The 20878-nt window shown below is 37.2% G+C and overlaps 1 protein-coding gene across 10 annotated transcripts in view; it reads left to right on the forward strand.

The window, feature by feature from the left end:
- Positions 1-19271, forward strand: part of DYNC1I2 (dynein cytoplasmic 1 intermediate chain 2) — a 38671-nt gene extending 19400 nt beyond the window's left edge. For all 10 annotated transcript variants that reach the window (XM_034427279.3, XM_034427287.3, XM_034427284.2 and 7 more), the window contains 11 exons: positions 6885-6974; positions 7895-8057; positions 8156-8255; positions 8426-8551; positions 9380-9526; positions 11142-11255; positions 11802-11935; positions 12842-12986; positions 14531-14671; positions 17143-17268; positions 18452-19271. In XM_034427279.3, the coding sequence (XP_034283170.2) occupies positions 6885-6974; positions 7895-8057; positions 8156-8255; positions 8426-8551; positions 9380-9526; positions 11142-11255; positions 11802-11935; positions 12842-12986; positions 14531-14671; positions 17143-17268; positions 18452-18565 (1400 nt within the window). In that variant the 3' untranslated portion in view covers positions 18566-19271. The remainder of the gene's footprint in view (positions 1-6884; positions 6975-7894; positions 8058-8155; positions 8256-8425; positions 8552-9379; positions 9527-11141; positions 11256-11801; positions 11936-12841; positions 12987-14530; positions 14672-17142; positions 17269-18451) is intronic.
- Positions 19272-20878: the final 1607 nt, after the last annotated feature.

Genomic DNA, 20878 nt, shown 5'->3' on the forward strand with positions numbered 1-20878 from the left:
AGAGTAATTGGCCCAAAGTCACCCAGTCAGCTTTTATACCTAAGCGGGGGGGGGGGATTAAAACTCAAAATCTCCTGGTTTCTAGGCCAACATCTTAATCATTGTAATAAACTAGCTTTGTTATAATTAACAATTATTTCCCTATATAAGTGGTCCTCAGTTAACAATCACTTGTTCTGCATCTGTTCAAACAACAGCACTGAACAAGTGATACTTATGATGGTTTTTGAAGTTCTGGTAGGTGCAGTACCCATGCAGTCACGTGATTATGATTTGCAGCCTTCTACCTTCCCACAAGCGGAGTTGGTGGAGAAGCCAGCAGGAAATCAGAAGTTGTAGTCACATGAAGTCCTCGTTTAATGACCCACAATGATTAACTTAACAATGGTAAGATAGGACAGCTTTGCTAAGCAACATGTTCATGTGATATCACACTTTACAACTGCATTGCTTAGTGGCAGAGGTTCTTATCCCAGTTATTTTTGTTAAGTGAGGACTATTGGCAATTGTTTTCTGTTTTTTGTCGTAGATAAACAGAGCCCATTTTTATGTACATGTACTGATGTAGACAAAATTCCATAGGTGGGGAAAGATTTATGAGGGTTATGGTTGGATCTCCATATACTTGAAGAGAAAAATGGACGTTGGCAACAGATTCATAGTGCATTGGTATGGTTAGGAGAGCACTGACTATTGAGTGGGGAGGCTCAAATAGTCAGCGCTCTCCTAACTATACCGATGCATACCGATATTTACATTTTGTGGTAAAATACGTGGCAAAATCCCATGGGGAGAAACCCATTTAGGGTTAGGTCAGCATGGAGTAAGAGAGGAAATTGGACATAGATGTGTATAAATATTTAGAATGATTGCTTGTTGGTCTTTTAATTATCAACTACTCTGGTTAGACTGTCAATATGGATTACAAATCCTACTTTAAGATAAAAAACATTTTTATTTTTCTTCTGTTCAATTGTGCTCAGTTCTTGGAGACTGCCTGGACAAGTCCCTGAACCCTGCAAGGTTTTTCAGAAATGGTTTGAAATTGCCTCCTTCCTAGGGCTGAGAGAAAGTGACTGGCCCAGGGTCACCCAGCTGGCTTCATGTCCCACGTGGGACTAGAGTACATGGTCTCCTGATTTCTAGCCTGATGCCTTAACCACTATACCAAACTTGCCCTCAAATATGACTTAACTTTATATTAAAGACTTATACTAAAAGGTGTTCTGCAGAATATAGTTTTTGTGTTATATATCCTATTTATTTATTTATGCATTATTTATGTATTCCTGTTAGATTAAGAACTGGGGGGAAAATCTAGAAGGCAGTGTAAACTTCTTCCTAACTGTTGGTTACAGGGACTTTGGGTCAAACTCAGCTTAAGAATTAAAGTGGAAAAGAAGTAACTTAAAGTATCTTGCATTCTATAAAAAGCAAAAAATTAATTTAAAATAAAGAAGTAACAGGAGATCCAATCATAAAGGAAGGAAGGAAAATTACCTTTCTTGGGAAGGAGGAAGGGAAGGTTCTGTTTTGAATCTTCAAGTTTTCCCAGAATAGCTTATGAACTTTTCAGCAGAAGCTGTAGGAAGCAGACTTGATGCTCAAAAGGCATATGATGCATGCCCGTTGCATTGGTCTGCTTGAAAAATTGTCTATAAAAGCAAAGATGTCTCTTTTTTTAGAATCTGAAAATGATTAGGAAGTTGTAAAGACTTGGTTCATTATGATCTTTTCATTCTTAATATTTTCAGGTTTTAACAATTGGAAAACAATAACTCCATAATTGCTCTATATTATAGCTCTATATTATATATACTTGAGCTTCCATTTCTGGATGTATTGCTCAGTACGAAAGTACTAAATTATTACGTATACTTAATTCTTACAATGTTCCCATAACAAAATAATATATCTGGACAGAATATTCTGTGTTAATAATTGTAATTTCCAGTCTTGTACTGTATTGTGTATGTAAGACACAGTAGACCTCTGATATGAATAAATAGTCCCAGAACATGGGGAAAATAAAAGTCACCATACATAGTCATTTTTCTTAATTGCCTGTGCAATGTTTTGTAGTAGTATTGATCAAGCTTAAGATTCAATAAAATATTAGTCTCACATGTTTCTATGCTTCTTTCCTGTAAGAAAAAAGTATACAAACGAAAAGTAGTCAAGTTAACACATAAGTTAGAGGCTTGATTGTTGATGTGTATCTTCAAAGTGACTTCAGATTGCCTGTCTGTTATTCCCCAATACAAGTAACAATCAGTTAGCTTCCATTGAATGAAAGCTTGTCGTTATCTTGCAGTGTTACTGATAGGTGTCACTGTCAGGACTTTGATGCATAGGATTTTTAATAGAATGAGAAAAGGAAGGTAAGCAGGGATGCAAATGAGGCCTCTAACAGAGTAGTGAATCTAACCATATTATCTCAACTTGGTGCTTTAATATTGTCAAACTTTAATCATTTGAAAAATTCTAGATCTATATGTAATACAAAAAGATTTGACTAGGATACTTCCTTCTACTATTTTTAAGAAGTATCTGCCAAAAACAAAATAAAACAGATAGTAAATGTGATCTGAAGACACTTCGGCTTAACAAAAGACACCCATTTCACAGATGATTTAACTTTGATTAACCTACACTGCAACAACAGACCACGCAGACAACTGGAACTTCATTCTCTTGAAGTCATTGCAAGGCGCTGTCTAATTTACAGCCTGCTTTTCTTCTCATCTCAACAAAATACAGCACAATTTTGATGTTAACACTAAGTAAAAATTCACTGGTTCATTTACCATTCATTGAGAAGAGATTTGGCATTTTAAAAGTAACTGCTACTTTTACAGATTTTTAATGCTTGCCTTGTAACCTTAGATCCTCTGTCAAGAAAAAACATAGTAACCACTTAGTATATTGTAATAAATATTCATCAGTAAAATGATTTGACATGTAGTTTTACTCCTCATTGTTATGTTCTTGCGTGGCAGTGTAGCTTTTAATGTGAAATAAATAAAGCATTTCTGCATCATTGGGGTAAATCTTGAATGCTGAATAATAAAAGAGATTACAGCAATGAAATAAAAGAGCTGGACATTTTCTCAAAATATTTTCAGGGCCTAATCCAGAATGGTACAGCTGGTGCATATATATTAGATTGTAAGCAATACTGTTTAACTTTCGCTGCTGTTCAATATCCTGATTTTAATTCATACATAATACTGTATTTGTAAGATCTTGCACATAAAATATTAGTCATTAAAATTGCCATTTTAAATAGTACATTCTGTGGGACATATATATATTGGCAAGAAAAGAATAAACCTGTATGACAATTTAATTATAAAGTTTGGATAATTTTGCATCTTTATTCTGTGGTCTGTTTTTAGTAGAACCATTGGTTATATGGAGCTTTATTGAGAAGCAAACAAAAACAGATACTTATACCTGCATTTGAAGAACTTTAAAAAAAAAGGAAGATGAAGTGAGATCAATAAGGGAAAGATTTTGTGTTTATTGATATATGAATAGGCTTTCTTTCAGCAAGGCGAGAAATTAAAGTAGAATTAAAAGGCTTCACAAAACAGGATGTTGGAAGGAATGAGATATCTACATTACAAAAGAATATTACAGTATGAACCATAATGCATACATTAATATATATACCCAAAAGAAAGGGTATGTTTATTTAAGAGAGCAGGTATCATTTGGATAGTAAGGTGGCAAAGCTGGAGAAGTAGATTTTATAGACCAGTATATATTGAGGGAAAAATTATGTAGGTCTATATTTTCACAGTGTTGTACAGGATTAAGCAGTTTAATTTGGCAATGGGTTGAATACAAGGAACAAAGAAGGCAGAAGCAGCAGGAATTTCAGATGTGCTTGCCATTATGCTAGCACAACTGCATCATTTAGGCTACTGCGTAATAGACAGAAACCTCATCTCTTGGATCACAGTGATGTTTAAAAGCATCAGGCACTGCTTGAAGTACTTCAAAGGATCTGTGTACTATTGGGTAAAAAGCAGGAATAGGACTTTTGACAGCTAGAGAATTTTCTGGTCACATAGTTAGCCCAAATTTGTTGACCTGCAGAAGGATGATTTAGAAAAAGCTATGACTTCTTGCCAGAATAGTAGATTGTTCTAAAATAAATACCATGTGTGGCTGTATATTGAAGTGAATTTATAATTCTGCTGATTTGTTTGCATATCAGCTTAAATTTAAACTACTAAGGAATAAACTATTGGATATCCACTTAGTTCTCTTAAATCCTTTTCTTAAATCTATTAAGTGATAAAATGTAAGATTAACAGGATTAAAGTTTGTTATTTATTTAGTGGCGTTTGCATATATCTTAAAAATAAGTATTAAACTGAGATGAAAAATTGCTCCAGTGCTTGCAAGTGTATTTATGTAATTGCGGTAATACCATTTCTAGGGCTGAGATTCAGTAATAGTTATTCCTAAGCATTGACAGTAAATAAAGAATAAGGACGAGGAGGAATTTGTTTATACATCTGTCATCTACACTAAAAATCTGAAAAGGGAGGAGCAATTGATTATCAGATTTCATCTCTAATATATGTAAATAACCAGATCACTTGGGCAGTAGTAGAGAGCTGCCCATCTGCTTTTGACAAGGATTTGACTTCTATCACAGAAAATGGTACTTAGAATTAAAATGGAATGGCAGAGCAAGGAAGCTGAGATTTAACTTCTAAATGTATGGAATTTGAGCTTTGAACAACTTATAAAGGTCAAGGGGGCATTCCTGTTCTGAAGTCACAGTGGCATTGTTTGCTGTAGCGTGTCTACATACAAAAAGAGAAGTCCACACTTAATTCAACCAAATTATTTAATCTAGTCATTGCTTTGTAATTTGCTATTCACAATCTCTCATTATTAAGCGAAAATTATGCATTTATCAATTTTCTCTTCCCCAATGCTTGGGTGGAAATCTAGTCTCTTGTTTGGGGCACATGGCATGGAATTGTTCTGTTATCCAGTTTTCTGATTAATAGTCCATTGTATGTACAAATTCATCTAAAAAGGAGCAGTGTCTTTCCTTTTCTCTGTGTGATTATTTTGTCCAAAAAAGCTTTCATTTTTTTTAAGTAGCACAAAAGCTGTAATTGGCAGGCTTTGTAAGGAAATGTCAATGTGCAAGAGAGTGGAGATCACTAAGAATTCTTTTACGCGTTCTTTCCCCTTTGCACCACCGCCTCCTCAGCAGGGTCACTGAGATCACTAGCTTTTCTTGAAATGGCCATTTTCACTGGCAGGTGCATTATACCCTGTATTTTCAGATTGTTTTTCCATTCTGAATGTTTGGCAGGTTGATTGCTCTGGCTGCATTGACGGAGAAAGGGCTGACAAATGTGGTTGGGCTGGTTGAAAAGACAGTGATTACTGTTTTCCTTTGTGGCTGATTGAGGCCCTTGAAAGGAAAGATTTTAACCTTCACCATTTGGTTCAGAAGTATGAGCATATATTGAAATTGTTCATGCCATTTATCCTAGTTCTGTAAACTTGTCAGAACGTAAAAATTGCTCGATTTCATATAATGTGGGATTGGCATACGTCATTATCATTTTGATTAAGTTGGAGTTTGTATTATTGTATACATTATATAGTGTTATTTAAGACATTTGTTCCTTCAGGTATAGATTTATATTTTTATTGACTAAACTAGAGTTAGAAAGATTTTTTTTTCCAGATTTTGCTTCAGCCTATCACTATGTGTGTGGCTTGGCAGCTGGTAGAGCCTACAAGCTGTATTTTTGTTTGCAGGGTAAAGGCTTGTCTCTGGACCTCCTGGAGAGTTGGTAATTGCACAGACTTGCCATTGGAGAAAAAACATAATTGGAAGCAGTCAAGCAGAAAAATGCTGTGCCATCCCATTGCCACCTCAGAGCGGGGATAGACAATCCCAGCAATACCATCTGGTTGCTGCTGTCTAGTCAGCTGGTCTGGCTGCTGGGACCATAGCTTGGCAGCTGGTTTGTACCTCTTGACCACTCTTCCCTCTCCCCCTCCCCCATGACTTTGAACATGGGTCAGGGGAATGGCTGTAACAAATAAAGCCCTGTTGAATCTTGCCTCATTACTTGCAAGAAGGCAGGATGCAGGTTTCTGTGTCCATTCTCTTCTAGACAGATGACATAGCTGGTTAACGAATGAAATAAGTATTTTAAGAAAGATTTGAGAAGCAGAACAAAAAGAGGCAGGAAACATATTCTACAACACCACATTGCTCTTTTTAAATTTTCTAGGGGCTTGTACTATTTACAAAATGTAACAATGCAAAAAATGCTACATATATTCTCAGTATTTCAAAGTGTCAACACTTACTATTTGTTGCAATTAAGGAAACAGCATTCTACTTTTAAAATGCTCATTGGTAAACATCATAATGATAATGTGACTTGCAGTTAAAATGATAGGGAAAAAAGATAATCTCTCTTGCTATTGTCTTAGCAAAAATTGCCTTTCCAGCTAGCATCATCAAAACTAAAGTAACATCTTTCCTTTATGAAAAAGTTTTTGTTATTGAATCTATATCTAAATAAAGCTATGGTTCTGAGAGCTATGTTAAGATGCTTGATTTTCATTATTCTATATGTCAACATGTAGCGTAAAATCACATGGATTCGTCTGCAGTGACAAAGCTGGATAGAAGTTAAGAATTTAAAGTGAAAATCTCTGAAAAGCTACCCTGTACTGTATGTTTAGTTCTGATGCTGTGTTAGAAAAATCACTAAAGTTTACTGACAGTGACAGTATATTTGACTGATTATTTTTTTCGTTATTTAATAAATGTAATCCCAGATTACAATTGGCCAAGCAATTATTGACAACTTTCCTCTTTACAGATGAGGAAGATGAAGATGATGTAGTTATACAAAAACCACCAGTTGAACCTGAGGAAGAAAGCATTTTGAAAAAGGTGGAAGAGGAGGAAGGTATAAACATTTTATTTCTTTACATCCATTCATATGCCATTTATTCTAATACCTCTGGGTGATTTTCAGTATATAAAGCTAGAACTATCCTTAAATACTAAAACAAGAAACAATTAACTATCATAAATAAAAACTAATACTGCTAACAGGAAGTTCTCCCTACTTCAGTATTCTCTTAAAGAGTGCTATGTTCCTCATTTTTAATAATATGAAGGAGGAAGCATATCAAGGTGTTAGTTATCACCTTTAAAGCGCTCCATGACTTAGGACCTGGGTACCTACGAGACCGTCTTTGCCACCAATAGCCTCCCACCGACCAGTTCGTTCTCACAGGGAGGGACTACTCAGGGTACCGTCAGTCAAATTATGTCGACTGGCGACTCCCAGGGGGAGGGCCTTCTCTGTGAGGGCTCCAACCCTTTGGAATGAACTGCCCCCAGAGATACGGAATATCCCTGATCTCCATGCTTTCCGCTGTGCCCTCAAGACCCTGATGTTCCAACAGGCGGGGCTAAACATATGAACATGTGAATGATTTTTTAAATATGATCTAATTCTGTGTTTTATTTAATTGACCAAACTTAAGTAATAATTTTAATTAGCAATTTTATGATGTTTGTGTGTCTATATTTTTCTTGACTGTACACCGCCTTGAGTCCTACGGGAGAAAGGTGGTATAGAAATATAATAATAAATAAATATCTGACTCAAATTTCTGTTTTCATTTTGTTGTGTATGTTTCTTTTTACTGTATAAAATTTGTATTTATTAAAGATTAAAGGTTAAAAAGCATTGAATAAAATTGCAGCTGTTCATCACTGTAGAAAATCTTAAACCCACACACACTAATATTCTAATCATTAAAATATATTCATTTTAGTCTCTTGGTTATAAGTCACATTCCAAATCTCTCTCCACAGTTGCCCCACATGAACTAACAGAAGAAGAAAAGCAACAAATTTTGCATTCCGAAGAGTTTTTGAGCTTCTTTGATCATTCTACAAGAATTGTAGAAAGAGCTCTTTCTGAGCAAATTAATATTTTCTTTGACTACAGTGGCCGGGATTTAGAAGATAAAGAAGGGTAATATGGGAATTTCTAAAATACGTTACTCCATTTGTTTTAATTTTACTGGAAATGATCCTAAGTCCGCCCTCTTCTATTGTTTTATTTTTTTCCAGAGAAATTCAGGCAGGAGCTAAACTGTCCTTAAACAGACAGTTTTTTGATGAACGTTGGTCAAAGCATCGTGTTGTTAGTTGCTTGGACTGGTCATCTCAGGTAACTTTACTTAATCTAATAAATCTTCCCTAGTAGATATTATTTTCCTTACTCTCTTGTCAAAATAGATTTCCAAGAAATAAAGTGGTGTTTAGTAACTTAATTTGGATTTATTTTAATGTGTCTTATTTAAAGCAAGTAACAGAGAATCTTTTATTTTTTTTATCTAGTACCCAGAGTTGTTAGTAGCATCTTATAACAACAATGAAGATGCTCCTCATGAGCCTGATGGAGTGGCCCTTGTCTGGAATATGAAATATAAGAAAACAACTCCAGAATATGTCTTTCACTGCCAGGTAATGCAAGTTCTTATCTTGCAGGTTAAAGATTTTGTATTAGTGAAAGTGGACAAGACTTGCCTTTTAATTATCAGCATAATGATTTAATTGAGGAGACATGAACTTCAAATGTAACCCATTCTAAACACATGTTGATATCTGAAGGATCTAACTATCTTCTTTTTAGCATAATGTGCGTTATTTAAACTTACACAACCTCATACTGTATAAAAGATGACATGACGTTCTGTGCATTAAGTACAGAATCATTAAATAAGATACCATTACAGCATTTATCATTTAAAATACATAATCACATCTCAACCCAATTTGTATATTGAAAACAAATATACATAGCCTAAAATTTAAGGGAAATAAAATTAATAAAGTTGAAATAAATTAATAATAAATTATTTCAACTTAAAAATGATCTAATGTAGATACAAATTGGCCTCAGTATAGGTTACTGTAAAATATTTATTTCAAGTCAATTTATATGACTACCCATCTCCCAAATGCAAGTCTGAGCAGCTAATGAAACAACTAGTGAAATAATAAATGTAAGACATAGGTAAGATAATATGACAGCTGAGAAAACCAGAACAAACTCATCTGGGCTCAACTATCTTCCTGACCCCCGTGCTTAAGAAAGTAGCCTTAAGCATAATAATGAAGTTTCATTTCTCTGTATTATATATTTAATATGGTATAACATTTCATAGGTTAAAAGATGATCCATTAATGTGTCCTTTTTCTGATATAGTCATTCCTGAAGTCATTTAGGAAATATTTCTAGTAAACAGTCATATTCAGAAATAACATTTACATTCTTTTTTCACTTTACAGTCAGCTGTTATGTCTGCTACATTTGCAAAATTTCATCCAAATTTGGTGGTTGGTGGCACATACTCTGGACAAATTGTGCTCTGGGATAACCGTAGCAATAAGCGAACACCAGTTCAGAGAACTCCCCTTTCAGCTGCTGCTCACACGGTAGGGAATGGAAGATCCATATATCTTCATCACCCAATCTCCTTTCAGGATAAACAGTGTTGTGCAAAGTGCACAGAAAGAGTGTGAAGTAGTGACAAAAGAAACTAAGGCAAGACATAAGAAAAAATTACTGATTTATTCAGTAATCTAGGATAGTGTTGGCTTAGAGCATGATGGGATAAAATTCAGAATATGTGAAGAAAAAAGTATTATAACATTCAAGAAATGAGTGTTTTATATAAAAGATACTATAATCCTATTTGAATTAAACTTTTTGCTGAAAGGATCAATTCACCATTTCACATTACTTGGTTCTATGGTATTTCCTGTCATCTATATTTGTCTCTCTCCAGGTTCCAAGGTCTCTGAATTTTTCATTATGAACAGGAGATCATATCTTTCTTGTTCCTTAGCTCTCACTTTCCCTTGAGAAGCACATTTTCCCTGCTGGGAAAACATGTATGCCTGAAATGAAAGTATTAGCTATTCATATTTTCAAAATCTAGACTGTCTGGTCATTCCTTTGCTCTGTGCTTAGGAATGTTGATAGGTAGACCATGCTTTTACATCACTATAACTCTTCGTTCTATTTCCTTCTATTTTTCTTTTGTTCCATTTTTATTAATGTTCAGTCTTTCTTTTGTCATAACTTCGCCTCCTAATGTTGGCATATAGGAAGTATTCGCTTACTGACCACTCATTCAGCAGTTGTTCAAAATTACAAGGGTGCTGAAAAATAACTTTAAAGCTAATTTGCGATTATTTGCAACCCTTTGCAGCATCTCTCAATCACATCATTGCCATTACTATAAGTAGGCTTTGTCACGCACCTCACCTTTGGATTTTTTCCTCCACACACCTCCATGCACCCCCCCCCCAAGAGAAGAGAGATTGGAGTGGAAAGGATTACAAGAGAATAACTATTCGCCCTTCTAAATATCAAAAGCAATGCAATTTTGCTGGCACTGGGAAAGGATCAGGCAAAGATATCTTGATTGCCTAAAGAAATCAATTGTTTCCCCCACCCCACCTCATAGAGCAGAGAGATTGGAGAGGAAGAGATTTCAAGAGAGTACTGTAAATTATTTGCATAGTGCCCCCATGGCTCCCAGCCCTGGGCTGCCATGCAGTCACATTGCTTTCAATGTGTACAAGATAGTAAACAGGCATTCAAGCATTCTGAAGGGCAGGGGAGTGGTTAACAGGCAAACAAAAGCCAAAGACTGAATAGTCTTGTCTTTTTCCAGCTTGAAAGAGCAGTCACAGTCACATAATTTCCCATTTTGTGTCAGAGTTGCTGGTCCCAATTAGGATCAGTAAGTGAGGACTACCTGTATTTCAAGAATGAACCTTTAATCCTTCCTGTACCAGCACTGGTTTTTGTACTTTTAGTGAAATGTCTAATCTTGCAGGATTGCTAAGCAACCAAATCTAGATCTTAGTTTCTGGGGAAGGTCTGATGATTAGCTGTAGAAAACAATGGGTTGTTAAGTCCCTGGATATCTTTCTTGTCCTTCTTGCCTGATCATTTAAAATTTAGATTTGCATTTATTTGAAGATATCTTAAATTTCCATAGAAGCTTTGTTAAACTGTGCTATATGATTTTTACTTTAGCATCCTGTATATTGTGTAAATGTTGTGGGGACACAGAATGCCCATAACCTTATCAGCATTTCTACTGATGGGAAGATTTGCTCATGGAGCCTGGATATGCTATCACAGCCGCAGGTATATTTTCTATTAAATATGTCAAACATTTATTGTTATATCTGTTTCAGGAAAGTTCAGCAGATAAAATATATGCTACTGCAGTATGAAATGTCTGATATCCCAGTCCCATATATGTAAAGGTTCTTTTTTGAATTCTGAGCGCTGGCATGCAGTTTAACGTAGTATAGAATTTGTACTGAGGATTTTTCAGTTCACATGCTTATTTAAATATAGAAACTCATTAAATGATTTTAAGTGATAAACTTTCGGTCTAAATTATGTCACAGACCATCTGAAAAATAGTGAGAAATATGTAGTACATTTGTCTTACTGTAGATATTAATAAAATATATATTCCATAGGTTGAGAAAAAAATCCTACATTGTCATCATGTACTCTATGTTGTTTTGTTGTGTTAAATATTTTCAGCTGGATAATATGAATAAAGCAAGTATATAGAATAAAAATGTTTTGTAGAAGGCTAGTATCAGAAATACTCCCTGATCTTAGCAGAAAAGTTGTTTTGGAAAACAGAAAACGGAAATATGATATCATTCTCTCCAGGATAGCATGGAGTTAGTTCATAAGCAATCCAAAGCTGTTGCTGTCACTTCTATGTCTTTCCCTGTTGGAGATGTCAACAACTTTGTCGTTGGAAGTGAAGAGGGCTCTGTCTACACAGCATGTCGCCATGGCAGGTGATTAGACCCTGGGATTTCATTTTTTCAGCCACAAGGTGTTGCATCTTGGGTCATACTTTAAGAAACATTAATTTTGGGATTGCTGGTCTTTAATTGTCATAGGATGATTATATATTGTACTTCTCTAAAAGAAATTGTAAGAATTTTAAAAGAGTATTTAATAATTAAAACTCTCAATTAACTTCAGCATCTCTTTTTTTTCTAGATGAGAATAGCTTTTGAGCATTGATGTGGAATACGCTGATTAATCAAATTTGGAGGGGAATTGTGGCAGAATATCCTAAATTCTTGCTTTTGTTGATAATTATATAGTACTATCACGCACCAGTCATAAATTGGGCAGCTTGTCTCCTGCTGTTCAATCTGTTTTGAAATTGTATAGCTGTAGCTTATCTATTGCTTTCTTAAATGAAATTGAGACGCCGGTCTCTTCTCAAACGCACATCAGCCCATGCTGTACAGTGCTTTGGGTTAGAACTAACCAAAATTGGTAGTTTGCTCTGAAACGGTTGAGGGTTTATCATCCCTGATTTCAGACTGAAAATTACCCAAGGAGGAAATGCATCTCTTGGGAAGCTTGATGTTTCTTGGAAGACAATAATGTCTTAATTTTTGTGGCCCAAATATTTAGTTGGAGTTTGAAAAAATAATACAGCTATCTAGGATATGTAGTATTTTGTAAACATTATCTTTCAAAGCATATGTCTAGCTATTTAATTAATACAGTTTTTTATTTATAGTGGTACTGAGCTTAATTCAGTTCCATGGAATATGCAATATTGTAGAAATAATTTGTGATATACTTTGTGAACTGTTAAATAGTACTTTGTATCTAGAGTTTTGCATCAGTATTTTTTTCTTTTTAGAGTAAATTTCTTTCTCCTTTGTATGCATTTTAAACAGCAAAGCTGGAATCAGTGAGATGTTTGAAGGCCACCAAGGGCCCATTACAGGTATCCATTGCCATGCAGCAGTTGGACCTGTAGACTTTTCACATCTATTTGTAACTTCTTCTTTTGACTGGACTGTAAAGCTTTGGACAACTAAGGTATCAGTAGATAAATATACACAATCTTGACCTGTATAAAAACCCATTTTATGGAAATTGCCTGTGTAGAACTAAGTTTTCTGTCAAGAAGCTTCATTGAAGCATCCATGTTTTAAATCATCAGTTCCATAATACAGTATATGATTGTAATGTAAGAGTAAAACGTGTACAGATCAGATCTATCCATTACTCAGCCTTCTTATATTGGCTGAAGTAATTCTCATAAATATAGATCCCTATAACCATTGTAGCGGTTTAAAGTTGCTATTAGTATGTTATGTTTACATTATAGTGTATAACAGCGTTACATAGACACTACATGTACACACACAAAATGAAATAGTGGTATCTTGTTTGTTTCATGAATATTATAGAATTCTGCATGATGAAAGTTCTAATAATAGAATAACAGAGTTGGAAGGAACCTTGGAGGTCTTCTAGTCCACACACACACACACCCCACTCAAGCTGGAAACCCTGTACCATTTCAGACAAATGGTTGTCCAAGCTCTTCTTAAAATCTGTTCTGTGTTATCTCTGAGGAAATTAAAATTTGTAGCTTTATTAATGTCTAATGTTATTGTTAAAATTACATTTTTTGTTGTTAGTTGCGAAGTTGTGTCCGACCCATCGCGACCCCATGGACAATGTTCCTCCAGGCCTTCCTATCCTCTACCATCCTCTGGAGTCCATTTAAGCTCACACCGACTGCTTCAGTGACTCCATCCAGCCACCTCATTCTCTGTCGTCCCCTTCTTCTTTTGCCCTCAATCTTTCCCAGCATTAGGCTCTTCTCCAGTGAATCCTTCCTTCTCATTAGGTGGCCAAAATATTTGAGTTTCATCTTCAGGATCTGGCCTTCTAAAAAGCAGTCAGGGTTGATCTCCTCTAGGACTGACTGGTTTGATCACCTTGTAGTCCAAGGGACTCACTCACAGGAGTTTTTTCCAGCACCATAGTTCAAAGGCCTCAATTATTTGGCGCTCAGCCTTTCATATTAAAATTACATTACTATATTTATATAATCTAATTTAGTATAAATCTCAAAAATGACTCAGTATTTTTTCAAATTGAGATACTTCAAGCTTTTACTTAAACTTTGCCACTAAAAGAATTACTTGATGACACATAATGAATCAACAATCAAAAGACAAAACATAGCTAAACTTTGCTTTGATGTCCTCAGGATTAAATGCAAGCATTCAGTGGTAGACTGCCTTCACCCAGAGGTTCATTTTGTTCCCAGACTCATTTCTGCAACCAACAAATTGTGTTACAGATAGTCAGTTCTCAGCATTGTACTTTTTTTTTCTAATTTGAGTACTAAAAGATGTGTTATTAACTCCACTACCTCCAAAATACACAAAAAGGATTCAGTATTCCATATCCTCTCTGCTGACCATGAACTATCCTTTGGTCCTGAAGCCAGAAAACATAGTTTAATAATAGCAAATCCTGTCTATCACAAATCTTGCCACCGTGCCTTAATTATTTTTGTTTCGGTAATTGCAAGATATATTAATACTAAATTATTTTTTTCCTAGAACAACAAGCCTCTATATTCATTTGAAGACAACTCAGATTATGTTTATGATGTGATGTGGTCACCCACTCACCCTGCCCTCTTTGCTTGTGTAGATGGAATGGGAAGACTTGATCTGTGGAATCTTAACAATGATACTGAGGTAAAGCAAAATTGGTTTGGTATCCCAAGACTGCATGGTAATTGAGCATATATTCAGAAAAATATGTTAAAAAGTCATACATTTATTTTATCTTCTTTGGCTCTTCACCTAATTACCTCACAAAGAGGTCTTTAAGCTAAACCTTTAATGTTGTAACTGGCTAATTTTTCATGAAATCAGTTGATTTGGATTATCTTGATCCTTTTCTGTTAGGATACAGACTAGGTATGGGACGGAAACAGTACTAGTCCTGCTTTTGGAAGATCTCTTGTGTGGAGGGGATGGGGTAGTGCATCCATCCATGCCATTCTTGACCTCTCAGAGACTCTTGATCCCCTCAACCATGTTATCTTTCTGGATCAGCTCAGACGGCTGGGGTGGGTGGCGTGGTGTGCTGATTTGCTTCGTTCCTTTGGGGTCAATCCGATTTGGTAATAATTAGGAAGAAAAGGTCCTATTGTCAGCCCCAACTATGTGGGATGGCACAAGATGGTGCTTTCTCTTTTCCTTTTTAACATCTATATGAGGCCACTGGGTGAGTTAATCCATTGCCATGTGTACCAATTGTACATCTCTGCCCCTGGAAAATTAAGTGATGTCATGACCCTGTTATCCTAGTGCCTTAAGACTGCAAAAGTCTGGATGGGGAACAATAGGCTTCAACTGAACCTTGGCAAGACTGAATGGTTTTGGTTTTTGGGGCCTTCTGATTCCAGGACTATGCCACCTTTGGTGCTAGATGTAGTTGCACTATCTCAGACAGGCTCTGTGTGCAACCTATAGATTCACAACTCCTGCTTGGTAAACAGATTACACTCATGGCTAGAAAGCTCTTTGCGCAGCTTTGTTTTGTGCACCAGCTGTGCCCATTCCTGAATCAGGAGGCCCTGCTTACAATCACTCTTTCCCTAATCACTTTCAGATTGGACTACTACAATGGGCTTTACATGGGGCTGCCCTTGGAGAGTATCTGGAAGCTTCAACTAGTTTAGCATGCAAGGGTGTGGGCAATTATGTGCACTCCTGCAGCCAATGTTAGACATCTGCTCTGTAAGCTGCACTGGTTTACTTCAAGCTCCAATTCAAAGTGCTGATTTTAACCTATAAAGCCCTTATGGCATGGGCCTGGGCAATCTAAGACAGGGGCTCCCAATCTTTTGAGCATCAGGAACCAGTTTTGTGGAGAGAGGTTTTTCCATGGACCGGAGGAGGCATGGTTTCACACACTCCCTGCATTCCGTGCATGCACAGATGAGGCTTTGCTCATTTCTGCAGCCTGGTTTCTGATGCGCCGCAGACCAGGGATTGGGGAGCTCGATCTAAGGGACCACCTTTCCCCTTTTACATCATTCCTTCCCATCAGATTTTGCAGAAGAGGCATATTGTGGGTACCTTCAGCTAGGGATTTACATTTGGTGGGTTCAGTAGATGTGTCTTCTCTATTGTAGTGCCCATCTTATGGAACAGTCTCCACTCCCTCCTCCCATTAGATTGGCTTTTGATCCCTTTTGATATTCTGTTAAGATCCTCAAGACTTGGTTATGTAACCTGTTCTGGGCTTCTACAGAAACAGAGACTTGGCTAGATGGCTCCATTGTGAGGAGGGCATTTTTTATTCTCTCTTCACTTCGATTGTATTTTGTTTTTTTAGGGTATTTAATACTATTTTTTATATATTTGACTTCTCTGCTTTGCTATTTTTTTATCTATTGTTGCACCTAGAGTCTCCCTTGGTGAGTTGGACAGCTATATAAATTTGATTAATAAAACTAATAATAAGTTTTAAATGAACACAAAATGAATGACTATATGTGTGGCTTATGCTAATAGGAATATGCCATGACATTGTTTCACCTAACTCTAGCACAGGGTAAAACCAGGGCTTTTTTGTTATCTGGCATGAATACAGGTTCTTTGTAACAGATAGTTGGAACAGTTAAGCTTCATGAAGCTGATAGTCCGTGTATTGCTAAAGAATGCAGTGCTATCAGTTGCTGAGCACTGAGCAAAACCTAGGCATGATGTTCTCACTGAATGCTTTAAAGCATCAGACTCTGAGTGTATTTAGCACTACTTTTGTGCAGCAATCAGTTTCGCTCCCTATGATGTGCTTGAGTGGAAGAGGATTACCTATAATAAAGTAATTTTTCCAGTGTAATTCAAACTCAGCATATCCAGGCAAGGTTTTATCCAAGCAAGGAAGAACTCAGTAACTTGGAGCTGTCATCTTTGAAGGCTTGGTGCTCTAATTCCTATCATTACTAAATCTATCTTCCATTGGGCCTTGTGTGGGTATATCAGAGAGATTTATATCGTTAAAGGTAAAATATTTCCTTCTCTGTTGTGTTAGGATAAGGGACAGCTAGATAACTTTAATGGTTATATTATCATCTGAATATTTGTGACAAATCTAGCAAAATTCCAAAGAGGGTATAAATCATGATGAAGCATTGTTGTTTGAACTGGGATAGGTGCCAACAGCAAGCATTACCGTGGATGGAAATCCAGCCCTTAATCATGTAAGATGGACAAATTCAGGACGTGAGATTGCGGTGGGAGATTCCGAAGGACAAATAGTAATTTATGATGTGGGAGAGGTAGGTAATTTTCTAACTTATTTTGTTTTGCTTCAATAATAAAGAGTGCATGGGAGTCATGTTTTTGTTTCAATTTAGAAAGTGTCTATTTAAAATTTGGGCAGATTTAAGTGCGAGTGTGTGTGCATGTGAAGATGAAAATTTAAAGAAATTATCATGAATATAGTTTTGTGAAGCAGCCTAAAACTACTTCAACCCTTCCCCTATTTCTTGGAAACTACTGCCCAACCCAATTTCCCATAATGCTGCTGCTCATTCACCATTCCTTTTTTATTCTGGGGGCATCCGATGGCAACAATTGGCAGGACTTTCAAATTACAAACTTTTTCAGAAAAGATTGCAAGTTATCCAGAATCTTTCATGTTGCAAAATAATGTAAAAAGTTGTCTGTATCCACGGAGTTTAAAACTGGAGAATATGAAAGGAGAGATACTACACAACAAAGATACAGTTTGCAACTGAGTTTAGGTCAGAAGCCAAAGAGGGTTGCTATTTGACTGCTTTTGTGTCACTTCAGAATCCTTTATATTTGAGTTTGGGGAAATTCTCCAGTGCTGTCAAAGTAGTTCAAACTAATGATTGTGGCTTAGGTTTGCTTTATTGGTTTGGACAAGTAAATAGTTTTCAAATTTCTTTTTCCTACATATGGTCTTACCAGACAATAGAACAGCAGGTTGAAAGTACAATTCTTCTAGAAAACAGAAAAATGTGAAATAGATTATTCCCATTTTATGAACTGTTTGTGTCCAATTAGACACTGGCTAGATGCTTCTGCCTAGATCAGTGGTTCTCAACCTGTGGGTCGGGACCCCTTTGGGGGTCAAACGACCCTTTCACAGGGGTCGCCTAAGACCATCGGAAAACACATATTTTCAATGGTTTTAGGAATAATTTTATGGTTGGAGGTCATCACAACATGAGGAACTGTATTAAAGGGTCGCGGCATTAGGAAGGTTGAGACCCACTGGCCTAGATCTTTGCTCACTGTGATTTCCTCATTGTAATGGAGATGGAGCCTACTCTTTGTGTTGAAATAAATTTTTCATGTTCATAAAAATTCAGGGAACCTAGAAATGTATATTTGTTTCAATTCTAGATTTTGGATACAAACCAATGATTAAAAAAAAAAAATCAGCATATTCATATGTTTACTAACACCTCCCATATAACTATTTCTCTACAGCAAATTGCTGTTCCCCGAAGTGATGAGTGGACCCGTTTTGGCCGGACATTAGCTGAAATTAATGCAAACAGAGCTGATGCAGAAGAGGAAGCAGCAACTCGAATTCCTTCTTAAAATTTTACAGAGGATTCTAGCAGTGAATTTGGGAATGAGCTACAAAAAGCTTCAATGTAGTAGCATGTTCTAGCCTGCAGCAGCAACTTGAACATGAAAACATGTAGTCAACTATGGATTTGACAAGTGTATAAAGATTACTGAAGCAGATCTTGTGAAGTTGCTTTTTAAAAGCTAGATCACATATTCTTAATCTAATCTGCATATATTAATATTTATCCTAACTTGGCAAGTCATATCTTCAGTTTAAACACTACTTATATATTTAAAGTTACTTAGGCTGTCCAACTTTCAATGGGATTTAAGTAAGTTATGTAACCTATCTCGGGGGGGGGGATTATGGAACTGCTTAGAGTTACGGTAGTTACACATGTATCTGTTCACAGCAACCTTTATCCTATATGTTATACAGTAGGCTCCCATGGTGATAGATCATGTAAAGGAATAAAAATAATCTATTAAATCTTTTTTAATTAATGGAAAATTTCTAAAATCCTTTGGATTTTTTGTTAAATTTGTGTAGCTAGTAAGGATTCTTTATAAATAAAATACATGATGTTTTTCTCATACATATCCATTTAAAGACTTGATTTTTTTTAATAGGATTGTGTTACGTGCTAATAATTCACACAAGATTTGTAGGGGAAAAGGAATCTAAAATGTACTTTCTATTTATGCCTATAATAAAAATGAAGGATACAAATGATTTTTAGGTTTAAAACTTCATTTTAAATTGTTGGATTGGATATAGCTTGCACAATTCTGCCCAGAAAGAAAAAAATGAAATCTTTTTGAAATCCTATGACCACAGGATAATCTGTAATTTGTCTGGGAACTTTTCTAAAATTTAAGAGGCAACACTTCATTTTTTTATGGTAAACTCACAATAATCTCAGGATTGATGGAGCCGGTTCTATACTACGTTCGCCACTGACGGGATGTCTCATCTTCTCAGGACTAATATGGCCAAACCACTGTGAGAGGGTGGTTTTGGACTTTCCAACTTGCCTTGACCAGTATGGCCGACCACCGTGAGAGGGTGGTCTGGATATTCCCCCAGTTGGACAGAACGTGAGGACTCCTACCCACTACTGTGAGAGGGTAGTGGTGATTCTTCCGGTTTAACCTAGCCTTGTTTCCTGGACGTTTAAGACTATCATTATGGACCCCTAGGCCATGTCTAGGCCATATCTGTACTACCACTCCAGTGTTTTCGGATGTATTCTAGGTCTAAGCTTCTTGCGCTGCGAGATTCCCCCCTCTCGCAGGCTTGGCCCTCTATGTTATCGAGGGCCCACCTTAATGACGGGTTTTGGGACCCCGGGAGGTGGCATGTCGCAAAAAGGAGATTGAGGGGTTTTTTTAGGACATTTTTAAATAGACTTTTAAGGGGTTCTGGGGGGTGGGAAGGTTAGGTGGGTTTGGGGGATAACCCACGGGGGAAAGGGACTGGCCCGGCAGTAAATGGTGGCACGGGGGGGTATGGACTCTGGAGGTAAGAGGGCTATTAGAATACCCTCTGTTGAGGGCTTTTCTATTAATACGCTGAGTGGGAGGGGCAGATATGGTGGGAGCAGGGGACGCATCGTGTGGTGGGGGCACGCACTCGCTATCTTCGAGCGGTTGCATGCCCCGGTCCCCTTAGCTCTTCCCGTTCCCCAGGTTGCTCAGAATCTCAGGGCCCGGGTCTCCGGCTGTTGTTATGCAGTGCCAGGTCTGTAGTAAATAAGGCCCCCCTCATTTGTGACCACCACCAGGAGGGGGGAGTGGACCTGGCAGGCATTACGGAGACCTGGTTGGGCCATGAAGGGGAGGTTCTCCTTGTGGATATGTGCCCACCAGGCTTCCGCGCATTTCATCAGCTGAGAGCCCAGGGCAGGGGTGGGGGGCTAGCGGTTATTATAAAGGAAGGTCTTGATCCGAGGGAGGCCACTGTACCTCAGATAGCTGGATGTGAGTCCCTTTTTGTGAAGTGGGGTTGTGGGGTGCAGATGGGTCTGTTGGTCACGTACCTGGCTCCCTGCCACATGGCAACGACCCTGCCCGAGCTCAACGTCATAGCCGAGGTGGCGGTTGATAACCCCAGATTTTTGGTCATGGGGGATTTTAACCTGCCATCCATCGGTGAAACGTCAGAGGTAGCTCGGGAGTTCATGGCTTCCATGACGGCCATGGACCTGACTCAAGTAATTCATGGCCGTACTCACATAGGTGGACACACTCTGGACTTAGTTTTTATCTCTGGTCAGTGGCCGAGTGGCCTTGATACAGGGGATATAGGCATTGAACCCTTGTCATGGTCTGACCACTCGC

The sequence above is a fragment of the Pantherophis guttatus genome, chromosome 1 (genome assembly GCF_059756535.1).
Source record: "Pantherophis guttatus breed Tessera chromosome 1, ASM5975653v1, whole genome shotgun sequence".
NCBI lineage: Eukaryota > Metazoa > Chordata > Lepidosauria > Squamata > Colubridae > Pantherophis > Pantherophis guttatus.